The sequence below is a fragment of the Camellia sinensis genome, chromosome 5 (assembly GCF_055761805.1).
Source record: "Camellia sinensis isolate YWXY chromosome 5, ASM5576180v1, whole genome shotgun sequence".
NCBI lineage: Eukaryota > Viridiplantae > Streptophyta > Magnoliopsida > Ericales > Theaceae > Camellia > Camellia sinensis.
In genome coordinates, this window is record NC_138965.1 from 25969119 (window position 1) to 25991788 (window position 22670).

Consider the following 22670-nt stretch of genomic DNA (forward strand, 5'->3'; position numbering starts at 1 on the left):
TATTATTTTTCGCTTCACCGGCGGGCGGCAACCTCACCTTGGCCGCCCGCCGGACTTCAACCTATTCCGCTTATTTTCTACACATACCTGTCATCACGCAAACTGAAGAGCTTAGTCAACTTCCTCAATTTTGGGACCAGCACCACTACCTCCAGCAGGAGGAGCATCATCATCATCCATAGCAGCACCACCGGCACCCTGGTACATCTTGGCAATGATGGGGTTGCAGATGCCTTCCAGCTCCTTCATCTTGTCCTCAAACTCGTCCGACTCAGCAAGCTGGTTTGCATCCAACCACTAAATTGCCTGCTCAATGGCAGCTTCAATCTTCTTCTGGTCATCTGGGCCAAGCTTGGAACTGATCTTCTCATCCTTAATGGTGTTCCTCATGTTGTAGGCATAGTTTTCCAATGCATTCTTGGCCTCAAACTTTCTTCTTTTTTGGCAGCAGCAGTAGTTTTCCTCTTGCGACCAATGTCAACTCCATAGTGCTGAAGATACCATTGCTTAAATGGAGCTGCATCAACCTGAATAATTGCACTCTTCACCAATGTCTGGGTACGAACCAACTCATTATTTGATGCATTATAAACCACATCCAAAAGACGAGTCTTTCGTGTCACAGCCTCACTTCCCCAAGAGAAGTTCCCAGTTTCCACATCCTCTCAGTGCTGCGATATCTTCAATTCGCTTTTCGACAACAGCGGTGCCGACTGCCTCTGCTACTTTGTGCGGCAGCCTCTGATCCTCGGCTTCCCTCTCAACTCGATGAGACTTCTTTCTCTCTCTATGAGACTTTTTTTTTTGGGTGGAAGGTGAAGAAACAAGTGGGAATATCTTGAAAGTGAGAAAGCGACAGAGAAAAGGGAATTGGGTTCTTGGAATGAGAGAGAGAAAGAGAAAAGGGAATTGGGTTCTTGGAATCGGTTCTTTCAAAAAAAAAAAAAAATCAGACTCTCTCTCCATGGACCCAACATCATCATCATGCACCCACTCAATCTCCCTCTCTCTCATCTTTTCCCACTTTCAAACCCACTTTAATCATATCTCTCCTTTCTCTTAATTTATTCCACCCACGTTCTTTCCCCCTTTTCTTTTGTTTTAATATATATATATATTTTTTTTTTATTATAATATATTTTCCCTATCCCTTGTTAGTGAGCATCACCCGTTTTCCATTCTCTTATTATTATTTATTTTATATTCCACACCAAAAAAAAAAAAAAAAAAAAAACACCGCTGTTTTTCTTATCACCCATCCACAACTATTTTTCTCTATTTTCTTTATCCATTGTTTTCTTTTCTTTTATTTTTCTTATTAAACAAAACAACACCACAAAATAACACCCACAACATGCCACCACCTTGTCATTTTATTCATATCAGGGGATCAACCCCGATCACAATTTTACAACAAAAAAAAAAAACAAAAAAACAAAAAAAAAAACAAAAAAAAAAAAAAAACAAAAACAAACCGATTTGTTTTCTTTTCTGCAGACGGCCACCCACCGACCTCACTTCCTCTACTCTGCCGCCGGTCTCTTCTTCTTGCCTCCGTCCTGGGCGGCCCTTGCCGGTGCTGCCTCCGTGTTTCCCACTCCACTGGGCACGATCACTACTCCCTGCTCCTCCACTGCAGCATATGGCGGACCTCCAAATCGGAACATAACGGTGGCCTTCCGCTTCAGCTCCTTATTTTCCGCCTTTAGCACACTTATCTCTGCTCGCGCATCCTTATACATGCGTTGGAGCAGAGCCAGTTGGGCGTTTAACTGCTGCACCTCATTTGTCCTACTCTGCAGTCGGTGCGACAAGTTTGTGACCGCAGTCATGGTTTCAACACATGACTTCAAAGTATACTGATTGGCCTCAATATCAGTTTGCACCGCCATTTTTTGCTCCACAGACCGCATCGGAAAGTTCAACGGAGCAAAATTAGAGGTGTTTGGTTGAGGTTCACGGGCCACCGCACCAGTTATCTCTCTTGTTGACTCGTTGAGGTCTGGAAAGAGAGTGAGCAGACTACGGGACGAAGAGGCCATTTTCTGGGCAACAGAGTGTTTCAAGATTTGCAGCTCTTAGAGACAATCTCTCAGAAAACGAATATCTCTCTCAGAAAATGAAGAGTTTTTCAGAAGTTTTTTCACAAGGTTTTTTTGTCTTCGCTTCTGCCTCAAGCACAGCCTCCGCCTCAGTTTATAAAGACCCTGACGAAGAGGCAGACACGCGCATCATGCGCCTCTCGGCGCTCGCCGACAACATGGGCGCTCCTTTTGATAGGCACGCCTTTTAATGGCACGCCTTTTTATGGATTGGGCACGCCTTTTGATGGCACGCCTTTTGAAAGATTGGGCACACCTTTTGAGGGTGCGACTTTTTAAGGGTCCGACAAGACTCTGTAAACTGTCCCGACATTGATTCCGGTTAGCTCCTTCATGGGTCCGACAAGACTCTGTAAACTGTCCCGACATTGATTTCGGTTAGTTTCTACAAGGGTCCAGCAAGACTCCGTAAACTGTCACAACAACTATCACAACATTGTCTGCTACAACGGTCCGACATGACCCCATAAACTGTCTTCTACATCGGTCTGACACAACCATCCAGTGTCCTCTACAACGTTATGACACCACCATACCGTGTCTTCACCATCGGTCTGACACGACCATACAGTGTCTCCTATCCTCTTTTCTTTTATGTATTCGTCTATTTTCTTGTTTTGTTACTCTCTCCAAACTCAAGTTGGCTAGTTTCTATCCCCCTTGAGTTTGCGGGGGGCTGTTAAAACCTATCACCTACTTCACCCACTTAAACCTACTCCACTAAACCTAACCCACTACACCACTACCACCTCACCTACTCCACTAAACCTAACCCACTACACCACTACCACCTCTACTTCACCTACTCCTTACCTACTACACACTCACCCTCTTCTATATATAGGAATCATGAATCATTGTAATAAATATAACATTAAATCAATCAATAATACATAAATTCTTACATATCCCTAGGCGTCCATTCTCCAATCTTTAAACCATTCTTAACACTCCACCATCCTCCTCCACAAGCTTCCCACTTCTACGACAAATCTCCACAACCATTTCCAAAGAAAGGCTTGATTGAACTCTCTAAAATGTCAGAATGCTCAAGCCTCCTTGCTTTAACAGCATATACACATCATCCCAGTTCACAAGATGGTTACTTGAATTCTTCACCGTAACCACCCTATAAGAAATTCCTACGTAAATTTACCAGTCTCTTTGACACAAAAGCAGGGATAGTGAAGATGGACATAACTATGTCCGGAGATCGAATAGAATTATTTTGATAAGAGTGAGCTTCCCTTCCTTTGATAGATGTTGCCTCTACTACCCAACCAACCTTCTCTCAAAATATTCCACTAGGCTGTCCAAAGTTAATCCCAAACAAGAGATAGGAAGTAGAGCCACTCAAAAGCCCAAAATCATCACTGAAACATCAATATCCTGAACCTCTCCCACCGAAATAAGCTCTACTAATCACATTCACCTTCACGCCAGACACTACTTCAAAGCAAATCAACAAGCATCTAAGATTTCGCAACTGTTTACCATCCACATCACAGAATATTCTGGTATCATCCGCAAAGAGTAGATATGAAACAGAGGTCAAGTTGGGTAACAGGAGCTTTAGAAGCTTGCAAGTTGGGTTGGTGTGTCACTTGCATTCTAATAATCAGCATGGAAACCCAAGCCCAATTAAAATTTATTTGATTTAACTTCCGGCTGGGCTTGGGTTAGGCAATTTGAGTTGGAGTTCAGACCTGGAGGCCTTGCAGCCCCCAGTGCACCTCAGGTTAGGCTTCCACAGACCCCTAGCCAGACCAAACCTGCCGGGGTTGCAGCCCTTCGCATCAGTAGGTGCATATGCCATTCAGAGCATTAATGGCTTTCTATCCCATGCATTTCACCCAATGCTTTGGAAATGCCAAACAGGAAGAGAGAGGTTTTCATGTCATACATGGAAGGATGTAGATGTTTGTTAGTATCAGAGAAAATTCCTCTTAAGATCAACAGTTCAATTCCACATCCCACCAATATTGAACACACCTTTTCCATTATTAAATTGCAAGCTAGGCAGAAAACCCGGGGAGATAACTACTCGTTATGTATATACACTAATCCCGACCTCACTCAACAGTTTGAATTTCAAACTAACACCTTTATGAAAAGTACATGCCAGCAGAACATTCTGGGTTAGAGAGAAGGCAATGCCTCAATGTATCTGCCCTGCCCTAAACTTTTATTCAAGTATATGAAGAAGATGAGATATAATTCTTGAGTCCCATGCACGCACAGACAGAATACCTGTTCAGGCTTAATGCCACAAGCTTCACGAGTAGTTTTCTCCAAATAATCTCTGGCAATGTGCATTTTCTCATCAGTGATATACCCAGCAAGGGCAACAACCTCCATTCTGTCCAAGAGAGGATTGGGAATCATTTCTACAACATTTGCTGTACATACAAACAGAACCTGAAAAGAAAAACACAAGCATAAAGCATAAATGTCAAAAATCACCTTATAAAGTCATTTGAAATAACTCATGATGCATTAGCAAAATAGAAAAGAATGCCAACTCACTAACCGCAGTTTAAGATCGACTGATGCATATGAACAACAAAAAATCGGTATATGAACAGCACTATTTCAGACAATCAAAGATAGACAACAATGTGAACATGACACCTTAGTTGAACTTCAACTATACAGTTACTATGAGTACACTTATAATTCATAGTATAGGGAGAAAACTATAACTCATCTTTCTGATAAGATATTTCAATGTCATCTCAAACAAGCTTTTTTAGTGGATGAACTCAAAATAGATGCAGTAAAATTTTACTACAATTTCTAGAACCATTGGCCATTAGCTTGGGGATTTATCTGCCAACCGAAAGGAGAACTGTCAAGTTCAGGCCTAGTTGAGATCGAGAACCAAAATTTCATTTTGATATGTTATTTCGGACTTAGTTCCATATATTATAGAGCAGAATTGCGAAAAAAGATTCATGTAGCTAACTCTACTTGATTAGAAAACAAGACTTAGTTTGGTTGTGTTTCGTCTTGATATGTTGTTTCAGACATAGATGCTCGAATCAGAGGGGGAGCAGCAGGGTAGGGACACGGGAGCGTGGCACATAGAAGAGTCTAAATTTGGGAGTACCTAGGAGAATGTTAATGTATTTTACATGCAAATATATTGCAAGAGATATTTTTGTTGCTTAGTTATAATATATAGATTAAGTACCTATATTTCATTACCAGTGACACAAGTAGACATAAATGTAGCCAATTCTAATAACAAAAGCAACAATTCGTCACCAATAATATATATATACATCTTTACTCCTCAATCCTCACATAACCCTCATTGAAAGATATATTAAAAAAAATTTATCTCTTTTAATTCTTAAGAGAAAAGCCAAAATCTAAAATAAATGCGTTTCTTCACAAATTTTATATTGTCTTTGTAAATTTTCATTTATTTATTTGGGGTTCATATATTTGAGTGATCCCATCCCAATTGGGAACCACGATCCTATCCCAACAAGAATGCAGTTCTAACAAGAAAAAAATCTGTATCCTTCAGTTTCTATGTGGTAAGCCAAAATTTAAGATAAATATGTCTCTTCAAAAAATTTCTTTTGTCTTTATAGTTTTTCTTTTGGGATTCATATATTTGAGTGGTCCCATCCCTATTAGGAACCATGATTCTATCCCAACAAGAATGTGATTCTAACAGGATTCTTACTTTAAACTGCAGAATCATGATTCTAGATAGAAAACATCACCCCTATTACAAGATTCCTGCAATAAGTATTTAGACTACGAAGCATCAACACAAACAAGCAACATGCCGACATGTATCTAATTTCTGAAGTTAAAAAGAAAATGGATTATTAGGTATAAATCTACATTATTTTTCTCATCATTGGAACCTAAGTTATTTTGTTTATATTGTTTATATAGCTTGGAAATGAAAAACATTTTGAAAACACAAGGGAAATGACAAAAGATTGGGGCCGTATAAAAATATTTGAAAAGAAAACTAAAGTCTATATAAATATTAATACATTCCCAATAATTAATTAATGAATTGAACATATTGGGGTCTATGAATATTAGAAGCTCATAACCAAAGGTTTGTAGGCAAGTTTGGAAATGCTGTTTTTCATTGTAAGAAAAAAAAACATTTTAAAAAAATACAAAATTCTAGTAATAGTAGACTAGTAGAGATGCAAAAAAAGAAAAGAAAAGAAAAAAGCACCGGCAACAATCTTTATTTAAAATAAAAAAATAAAAATAAAAATAAAAACGACTACTTGGCGACAAGAAAGAAAGAGAATAAGTGACTTAGTCGTGCTTGTTCCATCTTCTCCTCTCTATCTATTCTCTTCTCCTTTCTAGTTTCATGATTCTCTAAAAAATTATTTTGAATATTAGAAGCTCATAACCAAAGGATATGTTACATGGACTCGAGCACAAGTATTGGGTGCGAGGTGTGTATCCAAGCGTTAGACTTTCATAAATTTAAATCTTAGGATCTTGGGATACATATCTAAAATTGGATATAGGTATACGGACGCATCATATACACATATATATTGCATATTATATAATATTCTTAGATGAAATGTTGTAATTAATATAGAAATATACTTGAAATTGAATAGGATTCAGGAAAAATATGAAATTTCTATATTTAATTCATGTGAGAGGTTAAAAATATTGCTTTACTAGCAAATGTTGTAACAAATTAAAAGATCCGAGTGTCTAAATTAGGTACGAACAAGTGTCAGACACATATCCCACACCCTTACCCATGTCATATCCGGTGGACACGGGTACCATGGGAGAAATAGAAGAGTCCCTTTAACACAAACCAAAGGTTTATAGACATAGTTTGGAAATGGGGTTTTCCATTGTAAGGAAAAAAAAAAAAAAAAAAAAAAAAAAAAGAAGAAGTTAAAATACAAAATTCTAGTAGTAGTCTAGTAGAGATGAAAAAAAAGAAAAGAAAAGAAAAGATAAGAAGAAAGCACTGGCAACAATCTTCATTTAAAAGAAAAAAACTACTTGGCAACAAGAAAAAAAGAGAATAAGTGACTTAATCGTGCTTGTTCCACCTTCTCCTCTCTATCTATTCTCTTCTCCTTTCTAGTTTCATGATTCTCTAACAAATTTTTTTGTTATCAAATCTTTGATTTTGACAAAAAAGACACAAATAGAAATGACCATTATTAGACATCATAATAGGTGTTGAAACGACTCATTGTTTTTTTTTTTTTTTTTTTGAGCAAAAACGACTCATTGTTTTCAATATATTTAGAAATATAAAATTTCAATATTCCATTAAGTTTTTGGCTTTGGTTTCCTAGGAAAGAAAAACATTTCGACCATTTCGATGAAAACAAAACAAAATTTTGTTCCTTGGTTGACATATAAGAGGGTCATGTACTTGTGGATGTGTGAATCTCCGTCTGTTTTTTATTCATTAAGGGAAAATGAAAATCTCTAGGTGTGCATGCAGATATGTCTTTGTTTATTTCTCTCTCAATGGGAAAATAGGAGAAGCACAAGGAAATTCCTTTCTTTAAAAATAAAAATAAAAAGTTGGACTAAAACAGATTTAAATTATCACAGTTCAGGATGTAGGCTCAAATGGCTAAAAGTCCACAGATTTTGATGTACAGAATGCTGTAGCTTTTCTGTATAAGGGTTGGCCACCCCCTGGTGCCTTTCTTAATGAATTTATACATTTAGTTATCTAAAAAAAAGACTAAAAGTCAACGTGAAATCTTGAAATCCTACCATCTTAGATTACTTCATTACGAAAATTACACAAATATGAAGAAATTTGACAAAGAAACAATAACACAATTTGGCAAAGCTTGTTAGGTTTAAAGCTGGGTCCAGAGTCCAGACTATATGATAATGAAGCTAAACATGCCAAACACAACACTATGAATTGATAGTTCTGCAGAACACTTGGGGAAAATGAGAACTTCCACTTGTATGACAAATATAATGGATGGAAACCTGCACCACAAAAACTAACCTTGGATAAGTCTATTGGAACATCAAGATAGTGATCTAGAAAATTTGCATTTTGCTCTGGATCAAGGAGTTCCAACATAGCACTTGCCGGATCACCTGCATGTCCTCTTCCCAACTGCCACAAGGAAAAACAAAAAACAAAAAACAAAAAAACCAACAAAAAAGTCATTTCTAAGATGCTACTGCAAATAATCATCACAAATATATAGAAGCATTGATAGTCGGTCGGAAACCAATTTTGTCCATAATAGAAGTACAGTTGTGCTCTACATCCAACGAAAACCAATCCTGAACTTTAGAAGGTACCAAAACGACAAAGCCATTTGGTTGTCGATGTTATTAAACCTGCCATATAATACCTTGTCAATCTCATCAATCAGGACAAGAGGGTTAGCCGTTCCCACATTTTTCAGGCATTGAACCATCTTTCCTGGCATTGCACCAATATAGGTTCGACGATGCCCCTGCATGTAGTTTTGGAAGTTAATAATACAAAATGATATCTGCATAACAATGTTTAATCATGTATTGATGTTCATCCCAGTTTCAAAAGTTATGATCTACCTTGATTTCAGCAACATCAGACAATCCTCCTACAGAAAATCGGTAGAACTTACGGTTCAAAGCACGTGCAATAGAGCGACCAATGCTAGTTTTGCCCACACCAGGAGGGCCAGAGAGACAGATGATTTTTCCTGTGATTAATCAGGGAAAAGTATCAGCAATATTTACCCAACAGTTTTAAATCACAGAAATGCAAAGAAAACATTTGCAATCCCTGAAGAAACCATCAAATATTTCACTAAGAAAATGTTATACTCTCAAAATTACAAAATATATTTGTTAGTGATTATGTGGTAACAACAGTTTTTAGAAGGGGGGCATTCCTGGGCAATATATGTTTCACATATAAATAATATTAAAGAGAGCGACATGATGTTCTCATTCAGCCTAAGTTTTTTGATTTTTCTACAAAACAACATGGAATCAGACCAGCAACTGTATTGGACCTAGGGCGTCTTTAGTGATATGCTATTGTCAGTACAATAGTATCCTGAAGTCATCACAATCTGACACCATATTTGGGTGTGCAGGCTATAGTTTTCAAACCGGGATTCGAATTATGAATCGAAATAGACTTGTACCGAATCACGAATCGTAAAGATTCGGACACTTTTTTAAATTATATAAAAAAGATATATCTACACATTTACATATTAAATATATCTAATAAATATGAAATATTTAGACTTAAATCAATGAAAATGTTGTTTTTAATGATGATCGCGTGGTCTAGGCAAAAAGTTAACACGGGTTCCCATGTTCACAACTTTACCTTTTCCCTTTTAGATACTATTTCTTACCAACCATTCTTAATAAAAAAAGCAAACAAAGACAAATTTTCAATTTCTAAGTAACAATAACTCAACAACAATATTTTTAACATTTTACAAAGTTAAAAAATCAAATTCTTCAAACTTAATCAAAAATCTCACTTGATGCCTTAAAAAAAATCATTTTGTAAATGCAAGCACTTGGATAATTTGAGAGTAAATTGGGAGGGAGAAAGTCAAAAGATGACATATAGTAATTCTAAAAACCTTAAAAAGATTGTGTGAACCTTTTTCCAACAATAAAAAACTAAAAAAGAAAGCCAAACATCGATTTTAACGAATTGAATTGATTCATGATTCACCGATTCGGTTCACCGACTCACCTACAATTCACAACTATTTGCGATTCATGCAATCTGTTCGTATCGATTTCCCACTGAATTGAATCAAATTGTACGATTCTAATAACAGAGGTGCAGCCACTTATTCCTCTGGAAAAGTTCCATACAAATCCAAATTTGTTTTCCATAGTTTTACTGCATTTTATGACTGTATTTTGTTTAGTTACAGAATCCTTCAAGTAGATATGATATGCTGCTTCCTTATGGACACTAATTGAGATGCCACCATAAAGAGATGCAATTCAGGTGGGCTCAATAATTGGGATACCACCATAAAGAGATGCAACTCAGGAGGGCTTAATTCTTCCCAACCCAAGACTGACCCAAGTCTTGATCAAGCATCAACATCTTTTCCTAAACTTAGACCAGTTCTGGGCTAGAAAACTGTAACCCAACCTGAATTCCAGCTGAGATTGGGCAATGTCCAAGCAACCTAACCTAACTAGAAACAAGGGCTGTTCACGGAAACTGGTCCGGTCCATACAGTTCAGATTGGTTCTGTGCAAAACTGGTCCAGTCCTGGTTTAGTAAATGCTGAGATACATAGATGCTTCAGTTCATGAATTGCCTCAAAACCCGCGGTTTGAACTGAACCAAACCGGTTTTTAAAGTACATATATTTATTTTATAAACCTAGTTTCTCATACTCATTCTGGCCTCTTTGTCTCTCAGTCTGTCACTCCTCCATTCTCTGTCACCATCAGTGTGCCTACTCTCATTCCTCCACTGCCTTTGCTCCCCTTTGCCACCACTGAGGACAATCTATCACACCTCTACCTGGTCTGTTCTGTTAGTATTGTTTTGTAGCTGCTCCTCCATCTCTCTCAGTGCACATCACACCTTCACCTTTACAGCCCAAAACACCACCACCTGCCTTCAACCACCACTGACAACTCTTTCTGGCACGGTCACACCTCCACGTAATCTGATACTCCAATTGGTGAGCAATTCGTTGTATTTCTTCAATTTTTAGTTAAGAGAATTTCTAAGTTAGGACTTTTCTGTTAACCTTTCCGATTTAGGGTTTTTTTTTTTTTTTAAAGTTTAATTGTTGCAAACTATTTGATTGTTTGTGTTTATCTGAAATTGTGTTTATCCCCTTGTTAAGGTGATGCTTGATAATCCAATTAAGAACTTAAAACTAAATGTATTACGTTATCACTTATAAGAACATATAGCCTTCAATATGGTATCAATATTCCTTTTAAATTTAAACACAAAACCCTGATTCCTATCACTTTCTTCATTGGCCACAATAGCCCATTCCAACCCCTTGCTTTAATGCAACACTGCAAGTATGACCTCCTCCATTGTTGTATCTTATACAAGTACCACCTGAGGCTGAAGTGAGTTAGGTCAATGCTAGATAGACTCTACTAGACCATGAGCTACACCTAAACCCTATCCCAACCTGACCCACCTCCTAAGTTGCAGAATTTTGAACAATTCAACCCCAACCCCCCAAAAAAACATAAAGAAAGAAGAGGGAGAAATATTGAGACGTACTTATAAATAATAAAAAAGAAGGAAATGTTAAGCAACCCACCATGATCTCATGGGATCTTTATTTCAGATCTATCCCAAGCAAAACTTTTAGAAAGGGTCATAAAAATCCATAAACCCATAATTTATTTCATAAATCAAGGAAACCAAGGAAAGAGGAGAAGGAATTGAGGAAGGGGTGGAGAGAGGGAGGGAGGGAAAAAAAAAACTCACATTTGTTCCAAATAAACAAAGGACAATAAGAATGATGAATACAATGATGATAAAGGTGGCAAAAGAAACAATGAAGGCAGAGTGGCACGCTTTCAACACGCCAATCAACTGTTAGTCCTTCATTACAACACCCTTTTGTCTTTCTCTACTCTCTACTCTCTCCTCTATCTCTTCTTTTTCTCAAAGAAACTTTGATCACTAATTTGCATTTTTTTACAGAAATTTATAAGCAGTTGCAAGCTTTTCTCAGATATCCCCATCTAAAGGTAAAAGGGTTGTGAGCTTTCCTCAAGATTTCCGAAGGTTCCTATCCAAAAGTGGAAGGATTTCAAGCAAAATCACGATATTCTGGACAAAACATGCAAAAACAACTTCATTTCAGTCAAAACCATGAATTTCTCATCTCATCTCCATATGGTTTGTGTGCCAGTTTCTCTCAAATTCGAAAATTCCATGAAAAAAAATTAGGAGAAGAAGATGCACTTATCCCTTATGGTTTGACCCTAGAGAGCACTCCTCATGACATGTAAAAATAGCCAATTTGCCCTCATGTGACTTTAGCCACCCGAACTCGTTAGTAGTATAAAAAGACAATTATACCCTATTTGTCTTCTTCTGATTCTTCTTCAAAAAAGAAATCAGATTTGGATGGCTTGATAGCCGCCACTAGTGAAGCAAAGTAAAACAATGGAAACAACATTTTTCAGTTTCTAACTTAATATATATGTAATGTACTACCTACCCAAAAAAATATATGTAATGTATATATACATATGCGTGGGTGCACACACACACACACATATCCACATGTGAAGGATGAATCAAGGAGAGAAAGGGGTGGTGGAGGAGAGAGGGGGTGATGCGGAGGTAAGGGAGGTGGGGGGTGGCACAGGTGGATAGAGTGGCAAGCAGGGAAGGAGAGAGAAGATAGTGAGGGGTGGTGAGAGGGGGTAGTGGGTTTAGAATTAGGGTTTTCACGTGGGTTAGAGGAGGAAGATAAAGATAAGGAATAGTCTGTATCAAAATTTGATGTCAATTTTTTCTTGTCAACTCTCAAAATATGCACATGTGGCACAATTTCCGTCAACTTGGACGGAATGCTTAATTGTAGGGTAGTGAAGTAAAAAAAGGGCCAAAACCACATGAAGTCATTTTAGCCTTTTAAAATATCAAAAAGGTGAAATGGAAAGGGGTCAAACCACAGGGTAAAGTGGATTTTGCCCAAAATAAAATAGAAGAAATTTTGTATTTATTGACCAACAGGGGTCCAGTACAAGAAGATGTATAATAAAGATTAAACAACAGTCGGATCATAACGGCAGGCAACAAATAAAAAATAGTGCTATATAATAGGCTGCCCTCATTACTGTGTACAAGATCCTTCCCCCCAATCGCAATGAAAAAAAAATCTCAATTTATTCATAGTTAAAAGTCAATCTATAGACTATTTTATCTGTAATCAGTAAGTGATACTGCATTTATTTGTCTTGCTATGTAAAATATATAATGTCAATCAATGCTAAGAGACACGATCCAATTGAATGAGTCTAAAAATTTAGGCAAAATCAAAAGAACAGAAAGAGAGTATAGAGAACCAACCTTGTGAAGTTCCTCGGAGCTTTCCCACGGCTATGAATTCTAATATCCTTTCCTTGATGTCAGTTAATCCATAATGGTCTTCATCGAGAATTTTTTGTGCCCGAAGGACATCAAAGTTCTCATCGCTGCATTTAAATCAGATGCATAGAAGATAAATATACGATTGTATTTGTGTTAATAAGTTCTAGGTTAACACTTCACTTCCTAATGCATTTATTTCCACAAGCCAACAAAAGATCTGGTAAAAATAACTTTGTAGAGAAAGAATTCAATGGAGAGGTCATTGGTGCAATGTTGAATTTAGAATAGCCACGACATAGAGTAACATAGACCATTAGACGTACCATGAACCAAACAGATTGTATAAGAACCTTGTCAAACTACTACTGCTGCTCGTAGCAGTATAAATAGTACAAGAACTCAACAGCAACTCTAAGTGTTTAATGTGCCATTAAAATGCAGAATTACATTTTTATATTTTATTAAATGAGAAAAATTACTTTTTCTTTTTATTTGGTACAAGGAAAATTACTTTATACCAATAGTCCATTAAAGGAGTAACCATGTATTGACAACCAAAGCCAACCAAAGACATAAGTCTGAGCAAGAACCTACGACAATCCATAAACTACTGCTGCATCAGCCTACATATTATTTACTTTGTATACAACTTAACAGGGAATTTATTGAATCTAAACAGTACGAAGTAATATGAGTACAAACCCACACTATGAACTCCAAAGACAGAAGAACAAACATTAACATACAAAATTCAATTAAGAGTTCCCATAATTTCTGTTTCTCAATATATGTACTTAAAAAAATACATTTTAAAAGAAAACATGAGTGCTTCAAAATCAGTGATAGACGCAAATTAAAATCACAAAGTATTTACAAAGACAGCATCAAATAGTGGAAATAAATAATTCTGTTCCAACCAAAATACTTAGGTAGATCATAATTCAACAAATTATATAAACAGCTTGCCAAACTTTCCAATTTGAGCATGATGGCATTTAGCCAAATAGAAAAGGTTCCCAGCAGAAAATTAGACAGACGGATGAAAAAGGACTGATGTACAAACCTGTAATTACCCCAAGGCAATGCGGTCAGCCAATCAAGATAATTACGTGTCACGTTAAATTCACTTGAACTGGCCTCTAACAGCTGAAGCTTTGTCAGTTCTTCTTCTATAACTTGCAATACATGAGGTGGGCATCTGTCCTTATTTGGCTCAATTCTTTCCCTAAACTTCGCTGCAGCAGAGGTACAAAAGAGGATCGTTCCAAATCAATGCCGATATGCAATTACATCACGTCCAAAATACAACATTCAATTAAGGGTGGTGTAAACAAGCCAACCCAGGGCAAAAATCGTAGAGCACAGCTCGGTTGACCTCACACTATCTTTATAGCTGGCTCGAGCTCAAACCAAATTCAGCAAAGGTGATCAAGCTCCACTTGACAAAAAAATCCAGGTTACAAGTTTTGCCAAATTTCATGATTGGATTAAAGTAACATAGTATTATATTATGAAGTGATCTTGGAAAGAAAAAACAACAAAAAAAAAAATAAAGGAAAGAAAGAAAACTACTATAGTGGTTTTCAAGGAGTGTTGCCATGTTTCTATTGGCCAAAGACCTAGCATAAAGACACTTTCAAGCAAAGGACACTTTTCCAAATTTCTTTCCACAAAAATTCAAACAAAAGAAAATGTGTAATATTTTTGGTCCAAAGAACTTATCATATGACAGGACACGTCTCAATCATTCCTTTCTAGAATTCTGTATTCAAGTAATCTATACCTTCAATTACAAATTAATCAGAACAAGAATTTAATCAACATCTTCATAAGAATTGCTGAACCAGCCAAGTTGAGGATGTAAATGATTGAGCTCAACTTCTCTCAGTAATGGGATGCATTTTTAAGCCTAGTTTGAACAGGCTTATAACAGGTGAAGCATGAGCAGCTTGTTTCATCTTTCAAATGTCATATTTATCCAGCTGAAGGCCGGATTTATTCTCAAAGTCAAACTGAGTCACCACAACACAAGATTGGAAGCATGCATGATATGAACAGCTTTGGTAAACTTGCTGTGAGCATACAAGTTGATTTTATGGTGGGTTTTGTGGCTATGAAAGGTTTGTTAGGTTTTAGGGTTCTTCTAAGATGAAGAAAGGATCAAATGTTTGGAGAGGAACAAGGCTAGAATTAGAATTCATTTCTAGAAGGCAGGTTGCTAGATCCTCTGGACAGCTGCTGTTTTGGGATGTTTCAAGCGTTAGTAATTAAAAGGGCCAAAAGTAGGGGAATAGATTAAGGTTGATTGTTAATCAAGACCTAATGGTTTGGAGTCTGAAAATGGGACTTTTTACGGCTGACAGTACCCCAGCAACAGTAATTTTACCTAAGAGAAGACAAAAATCTACAAATTCTACCTAAACTTCCATAGGAATTACCCTGAAGGTAAGTCTAAACAAAGCATTACATAAAGTTTCAAAAGCTTCACACAAATTCTCAAACTCTCAATTCTAATGAATAACAAGATTATACAAGTATATATAGGTTGGTGGACTCTCCTAACTCCATTAGTATCTTTTTATAAACTTTTTCCAGTAAGTGACCTAACCGATTTTCATTTGATTCAGCCCTTATGCCCAGGCCTAAGCCATGATTTGAACCAACCTGTTTAGCACGAAACCCAAATCATGTTTTAATTCTACCCATGACTGCTAAGGTAACTAAAGTGACTGACCCATTTTCCCAGATTGATATGATATACCTCCTGATTCTACAAGAACTATGACTAAAATTAATAAACTAAAAACTTTGACTAACTAAAATATTCTAGACCTAATAAAGACATATAAGACCCAATAACAATATTCACCAATAATACGACCCATGGACTCATTCTCGAACCCACATCCAGCAAAACTTAACCAAACTCTCTTTTTCGTAAGTAATATTACCAAACTATCCTTCACTCTTAAAACATAATAAAACATAAATCAATCCAACAACATTCTAACTCAAAAAGTCCGTACAAATAAGACTCAAGCTAGGAAGCATAGACACTCCAAAATAGGTACCGCGTCCAACACATGTCAGACACCGACAAGAAACAAGCATGCCACCTGGCGTACCAGTTTTTCTCATTGTTTTTTTTTTTTCTTTTTTTTTTTTGGCAAGTTAAAAAACAAGAGTGGGGGAAATAAAAATACATCCATATACATCGATACCTTTCATATCTCGGTACCCTAAAATCTATGAAGCACGGACACGGACGCAGACACAGCAATTTCAAAAACATGAGGAAATGGACACGGCAGGGGACACAGCAACTTTTTTTATTTTTTTGAATATATATGTATTTGCAATGTAAATTAATATTAATTTAATGTATATATAAAAGTCACTACATTTAAATACATAAATAGAAAAAGAAAAAAACTAATTTAAAGAGATATATAATATATTTATTATAAATAATATATAATAATATTTCCCATATTTATTATAGATAGACAGAGGATAGAAATGAGATGGAAAGAGAGAGAGAGAGAGAGAGAGAGAGAGACGACTAATACAAAAAAAAAAAAGATAGAGAGACGACAAGAGAAAGAGAGAGAGAGACGACTAATACAAAAAAAAAAGATAGAGAGACGACAAGAGAGAGAGAGAGAGAGAGAGACAACAATATAGAAGACGAAGCGAGAAAGAGAGACGACGACACAGAAGACGAAACGACAGAGAGCGACAGAGAGAGAGAGAGAGATCATGACAGAAGACGAAGTGAGAGAGAGACGACGATGAGAGAGAGACGAGAGGAGAGACAAGCCGAGAGGCAAGAAAGACTTAATAGACTGCAGATGGAGTTCAATGGAGATAAAGCTTGATGGAGAGATCAATCAAATGCCTTCCTCATACAAGTTCTTTGTTTCTCTTCTCTCTTTTTTCTTTTTCTTCTAATTTTGGATTAGGTTTCGTCTTCTCTTTTCAAATTAGGGATTTGATTTGGGGCTTTTCGTGTCCCTTATCATGTCCCTTTCCAAAAAAAAAACCGTACTTGTCTATGGCGTGTCCCCGCGTCTGACACTGCTACGGCACCAGTTCTGTAGTGTCCATGCTTCATAGCTAAAATTATATATTCATATACATAGCAAATAAAAATATTAAAATTTTTTTTTTTAATCGCAGTATCACTTGTCCATACCTGTGTTCGTGTTCATGGCCCTGTTTGGTAGAGCTGTGGGAAAGTGATTATAACTTATAGTCTAACAATTTATAACTTATAGCGGTGAACATAAGCTGATTTTTTACTTATAAATTAAGCTTCTCCTCCCCCACTCAAAGAATAAGTTGATTTTTGACTTACAAAAAGCTATAAGCTGTGTTGTTAAGCTGAACCAAACACATCCAAGTAGCTTAAATTAAGCTAAAAGCTGAAATAAGCTGGAAATAAACCCTACCAAACAAGGCCCATGTTCGTGTCCATGTTTTTAGAACTCAAGTTAAAACTAGAAAAGTTTATCAAACATCCAAAGCATGCTTCATGCGACATTCTAGATCTGCCCTCTTTTTTCCATGTTTGGCATCAATGTAGTATGGTCAACTCTAGAGTTCATGGATCTAACTTAACAAATCTTGCAAGTATGTATGCGAATTGATAGAAAATCCATACCATCTGAACTAGTAGTAATTTTTCTAACCCAAATATGTCAAGTATTCATTGCAATTCAGAAGGACTGGACAAATAACATCATCCAATTTGATTAACATCATGACCTTCAATGTCTACGAATGTTTGTTTGGGAATGCACTATTCCGAAAGTTGATAGCAGGTGTTACAAAACACCTTTAGTGCAAGTACCAAGTCAATCACTAGAGAGGAGAATCCAACAATCATCTAGTTCTGATGCAAATAAACTAGAAAGGAACTAACCAGAAAGTGCTGTTTTGTCATCAGTCTCCAACCCCAGTTCCTGCATCAAGGCAAACAAGTTTGTATTCCAAAAAGGCTCTTATTTGATATAAGCAAATTTAATAAACATCAACCTTAACAACAAAAAACTCCATTTTTGTACATCACTTGTGGAGATGCAAGAAGAAAAATTAAACATGGAGAAATAAACCCAAAAAAAAAATGCAACATAAAGGAGTATGATGCCAAAGCTTCTCGCACCTTCTTTATGGCCTTAAGCTGCTCATTCAACAAGTACCGGCGCTGCTCACCACTTATTTTTTCTTCAATTGCTTTTGCTATAGATTCCTAATAATACTCAGAAAAATTAATGAAACAAATTGGCATTCAACAATCATGAACAGCTTTGGCATAAAACCACTAGCAGGGCATACCTGAATCTTACTGATCTCCATTTCTTTCTTCACTAATTCCAGAGTAAGTTTTAACCGTTTATAGACCTGAAATGGTAAATATTACAGAGTTACAAGTCATCTGTGAATTAGCAGATATATAAATCACACTAGGGACACAATTTTTACACATCTTTTACGGCGGACTAAAGATTAGGAACCCATCCATCACGAAACAAAAATGTTTGTTCAGAAAGGACTGACCATACAAGGTTCCAAACCAAAGGGAAAAAAAAAAAACTCATTTCTAGATATTATTTTTGCTATGAAGCAATAGAATCGTAGGCCAGTTAGAAAGGAAAAAAGAAGTTTAGTTCATTGAGAAAAACTTTATCAATTGCATATGCTACTTACATCTAACTCTTCAAGCACTTGCTGGCACTGCAATTTGTTTGCACCAGATATTGCTGCTCCAAAATCTGCTAATCTTGAATAATTGAAATCACCTATGTGCTGCATATATTGAGGAAGGAAACAGGACGATATATTCATTACTGATTTGTAAAAATCAACTGCTCAAATAATTCATAGTCCTTGATGAACAAAATATATCTATTCAATGATATACATAAACATCAGGTTTTTCTCAGAGTTTATACAAGCTAAAATGAAGTTCAATCGAAAACTTATTTGGTTAATTTTATAGAATAAGAAAAACACATTCAAATATTGTGCAACAGTTAGTTCATGGGTTAGCATTTGATGTTACTGTGATCTCCAGACCATTACAATTCTCATTAAGTTTCTATATGAAAATACACTCCCCTTGTTGGTGATTTCATTGATGTGATAAACCCATTATTTTCCTTCATAACAACACTTGTTCAGAGGTTAGCATTTCCTTCCTAATTCTTCACCATCCTTTTCTTCTTTCTTTCTTTACAGTTACCCGGAAGCAATTCAGTTGCCAGGAATGCACAAACACAACATATGCGACACACTCCATGAACCAAGTAGAAAGATTAACCAAATGATTTAGATTATGCAATGAAAGGCTCCCTCAAGTGAAAAAGAAGTATATTAAGCATCAACCACAAGATTCACTGGAAAATCCACAAAAGAAATGTTCCAACAAAGACAAGTTTTTCAAGAATTGTGAAGAAAAATAGTAGTATAATCTTACTGACAAAATTCTGGAAGAAGGGGCACACCTGAGTATAGGTTTGAACATGATCTCTCCAAAGCGAACTCGTCTTCAAGACATCCCTCAGGGTTGATATAACCTCAAATGATGTGGCCTTTATAACATCATCATCTTTATTATATGGTTTATCCTACAACATAAAGAACAGCCTAATAAGAGAAAAGTAATTGCAAAAGAAATCTACAATTTTGAAGGTAGCTGCAATTCTAGATTTTAGCCAACAATCCAATAGGAGGGGGAAAGTCAAAAGAAAAAAGTGCATGCCTTGAGATGATCTACTTTGACTGTAAGAGGATCCTCACTGACCTGCATAGAGGACAATTAATTCAGTCTAGGAAACTTCTGTTTTCTTTTTGTGACAATATCTTGGAAGCTTGGTATCAACAAGAGGTTAAATATACCTCACCAAAATAAACAAAATTATTGATGGGAAAGATAATTGGATGCAAAAGATGCATACACCTAGACACAATGAGTGCTATGGATAATATAAATTTTCAGGACACCAAGTAGAGCTTCCACTCACCACCTCCGTTATTCGAAGTCGTCTATGACCAATAAGGACTACCTGGTCTCCTTGGATACTTGTAATCTGGTGAATCACATTAGCATAAAACGGCATTAATCATGGATATGCATCCATTACTATTGCATTTCAACTCAATCAATGAATTTAAAGCAGAACTAGTAAATCGGTTATGAAACAATAAGTTTACCCAGGCTAAAAACTTAAACCCTAAGCAATAAGTTACCTGGGCCAATGTACCAACTTCATTAAGGCGGTTAAACAACTCTTTTCCTTTGAGCTCATATATGTTTTTGTCTGTATCTGAACCAGAAGCCACACTAGGATCAGTCCCTGGCTCATCCTTGAGAAGGAAAGCCCCAGCATATGGGGCCTGTCTTTTTCGACTTTCCACTAAAGCTGCTAGTAATTTAGGATCCTGCAAGGGAATAAATAAATAGGCAGAGAATCCATGGAGCCAAATTATTCCAATGCAAAAATCAAATAAAAATAGTAATTAAAAAAGTGATGCTAGCATGGCCTTTCCTTCTCATTATTCTTTTCGACAGAACAGCAAGTAATACGCAAGGCCACAATAAATTAATTGCAGCGACCACCAACCTAACAAATTAGAATAAATCTTCATGATCTGGTATAACTAATCGTCTAATGTTTTCATTTTATCAATTCTTCCGAAATTAAGTTTACCAGGCGATGTCCATTAAAATTTTAAATTATCATGAAATCTGGGTCTCTGAAGTCTGAAGCATTAGATGCTGACATTTTAAAATTTATAGGTCAAATCCACAAGGCAACATAAGACAAAGCACCATGAAATCTTTTAGATTTGGTGTCTCACAGAATCAAACTTCAAGTTATAATTTATAGAGATCATTGGACTTCCATTGTGTGCAACTGTGAAAGCTAGCACAGACATTTATGTAATCTTTCTGTTAGTTTATCCTTCAAAAAGTAGTACAATTTCATAATTAATGAACTAAAGATAAGCAGTCAAACCTTCACATATATTGGCATGTAGAATCCTGGAAATAACGGTCTATGAGGCAGTGGCAACGCCAAAACCTGCCCAGACAAACAAAAAAAAAGCATGTCAAAATATTTTTAAAAATGACACTCCAATATTTATTTATTTTTTTGATAAGCAAAAGTATTACAAGGACAAAACCCGCCTAAAGGGGTTGAACCCTATAAGGATACAGCCTGCCAATACATTATCCAAAAGGATGTAATGAACTATAAAATGCACAAAAGATTCAATTGAGAAGGGGCAATCCTCTCTCAACTAAAAAAAAAGGGAAAGGAGCATAGAAAGGGGCCTTCTCCAGCCTCCACCTAAGTTACATAGGAAAGGACCAAAGACATAACCCTCGAAAGATCTTGTATTGTGCTCCCTCCATATAGTCCTCAAAATGCTTAAAGTTGTCATTTTCCAATTCTGTCTCTTTGATTTAAAGAGCAACAAGAACCCCAAGCTGATAAAAGCTTGCTCAAAGAAGCTGGCAATGCCCACGAGGCTATCCCACCAATCCACTAAATTAAAAGATGCGTATTAATACGACAACATTTTCCAAAAATTATAGGACACAATACGCTTGGAACACATAAAAAACAATATATGTCAAATATATGAATAGTAACATAACATGAATTAAAATTAAAAACCATATATTTCGTAAGTTAACATTAAGATATCATTCATGTAACAATTGCATTCCAAAGAATGCAAACCAATTGTAGAACATTGAAATATGCATGATATATTCATCTTATAAATGTTTCAAATTATATTTAGAATGCACAAGTGGGATCCCGAAGAATGCAAAACATTTTTACTATGAAGAGACTCATCACATAGTCATGTTCGGTGGATTCAAAAAGTGTTTCCTAAGTGTCTATAAAGTGTTTAATTTTATGAATTCAAATTTTTTAATTAAGGCACGTTGAAACAATGTTAGACACGCTTTTAGGAGTGTCCGCAAAGTGTCATGTCTAACACGACAAGCCTCCTCCATAGACCTGTCACGTGTACGTGCTTCTTAGAATTGCCAAGTGATGTACCATAAAATAGGATCCAAAGTTGCACAAACCTTGTAGACAAGAATTAATCAATAATTTTTTTTTTTTTTTGATAATCAACAACAAAAACTTTATTGATAATTCAAAAAAAGCAAGTGAGGATGAGGCATCCTCTTACAAATGAAACCCGTAACAAGCTAAACCCAAGCAAAAGCCTACATATCACACACTGCCAACCAATTCCTAACTAACAAAAAAAGTAGGACTCCTTTAAATAAAGAGCTCCCCAACACCCAAAATCAAGTTTAGTGACAAACATTATCCCACAAACAGCCCATGTCCTGGAATTTATCTTCAAACAACCTCGCATTTCTCTCCATCCATGGAACCCAAAAAGTTGCAAAGACAACACAAGACCATAGCACTTTGGCTCTCTTAGATCCTCCGAAAGTG

The 22670-nt window shown here is 36.3% G+C and overlaps 1 protein-coding gene across 3 annotated transcripts in view; it reads right to left on the bottom strand.

The window, feature by feature from the left end:
- LOC114288218 (lon protease homolog 1, mitochondrial) overlaps positions 1–22670 on the bottom strand; it is a 36623-nt gene that overhangs the window by 8723 nt on the left and 5230 nt on the right. For all 3 annotated transcript variants that reach the window (XM_082868432.1, XM_082868433.1, XM_082868431.1), the window contains exons 2-16: positions 21198–21263; positions 20428–20619; positions 20202–20267; positions 19940–19981; positions 19683–19805; positions 18886–18984; positions 18514–18579; positions 18341–18427; positions 18101–18140; positions 14240–14411; positions 13156–13280; positions 8670–8800; positions 8465–8569; positions 8107–8220; positions 4353–4520 (exon numbers count right to left, since the gene is read on the bottom strand). In XM_082868432.1, the coding sequence (XP_082724558.1) occupies positions 4353–4520; positions 8107–8220; positions 8465–8569; positions 8670–8800; positions 13156–13280; positions 14240–14411; positions 18101–18140; positions 18341–18427; positions 18514–18579; positions 18886–18984; positions 19683–19805; positions 19940–19981; positions 20202–20267; positions 20428–20619; positions 21198–21263 (1596 nt within the window). The remainder of the gene's footprint in view (positions 1–4352; positions 4521–8106; positions 8221–8464; positions 8570–8669; positions 8801–13155; positions 13281–14239; positions 14412–18100; positions 18141–18340; positions 18428–18513; positions 18580–18885; positions 18985–19682; positions 19806–19939; positions 19982–20201; positions 20268–20427; positions 20620–21197; positions 21264–22670) is intronic.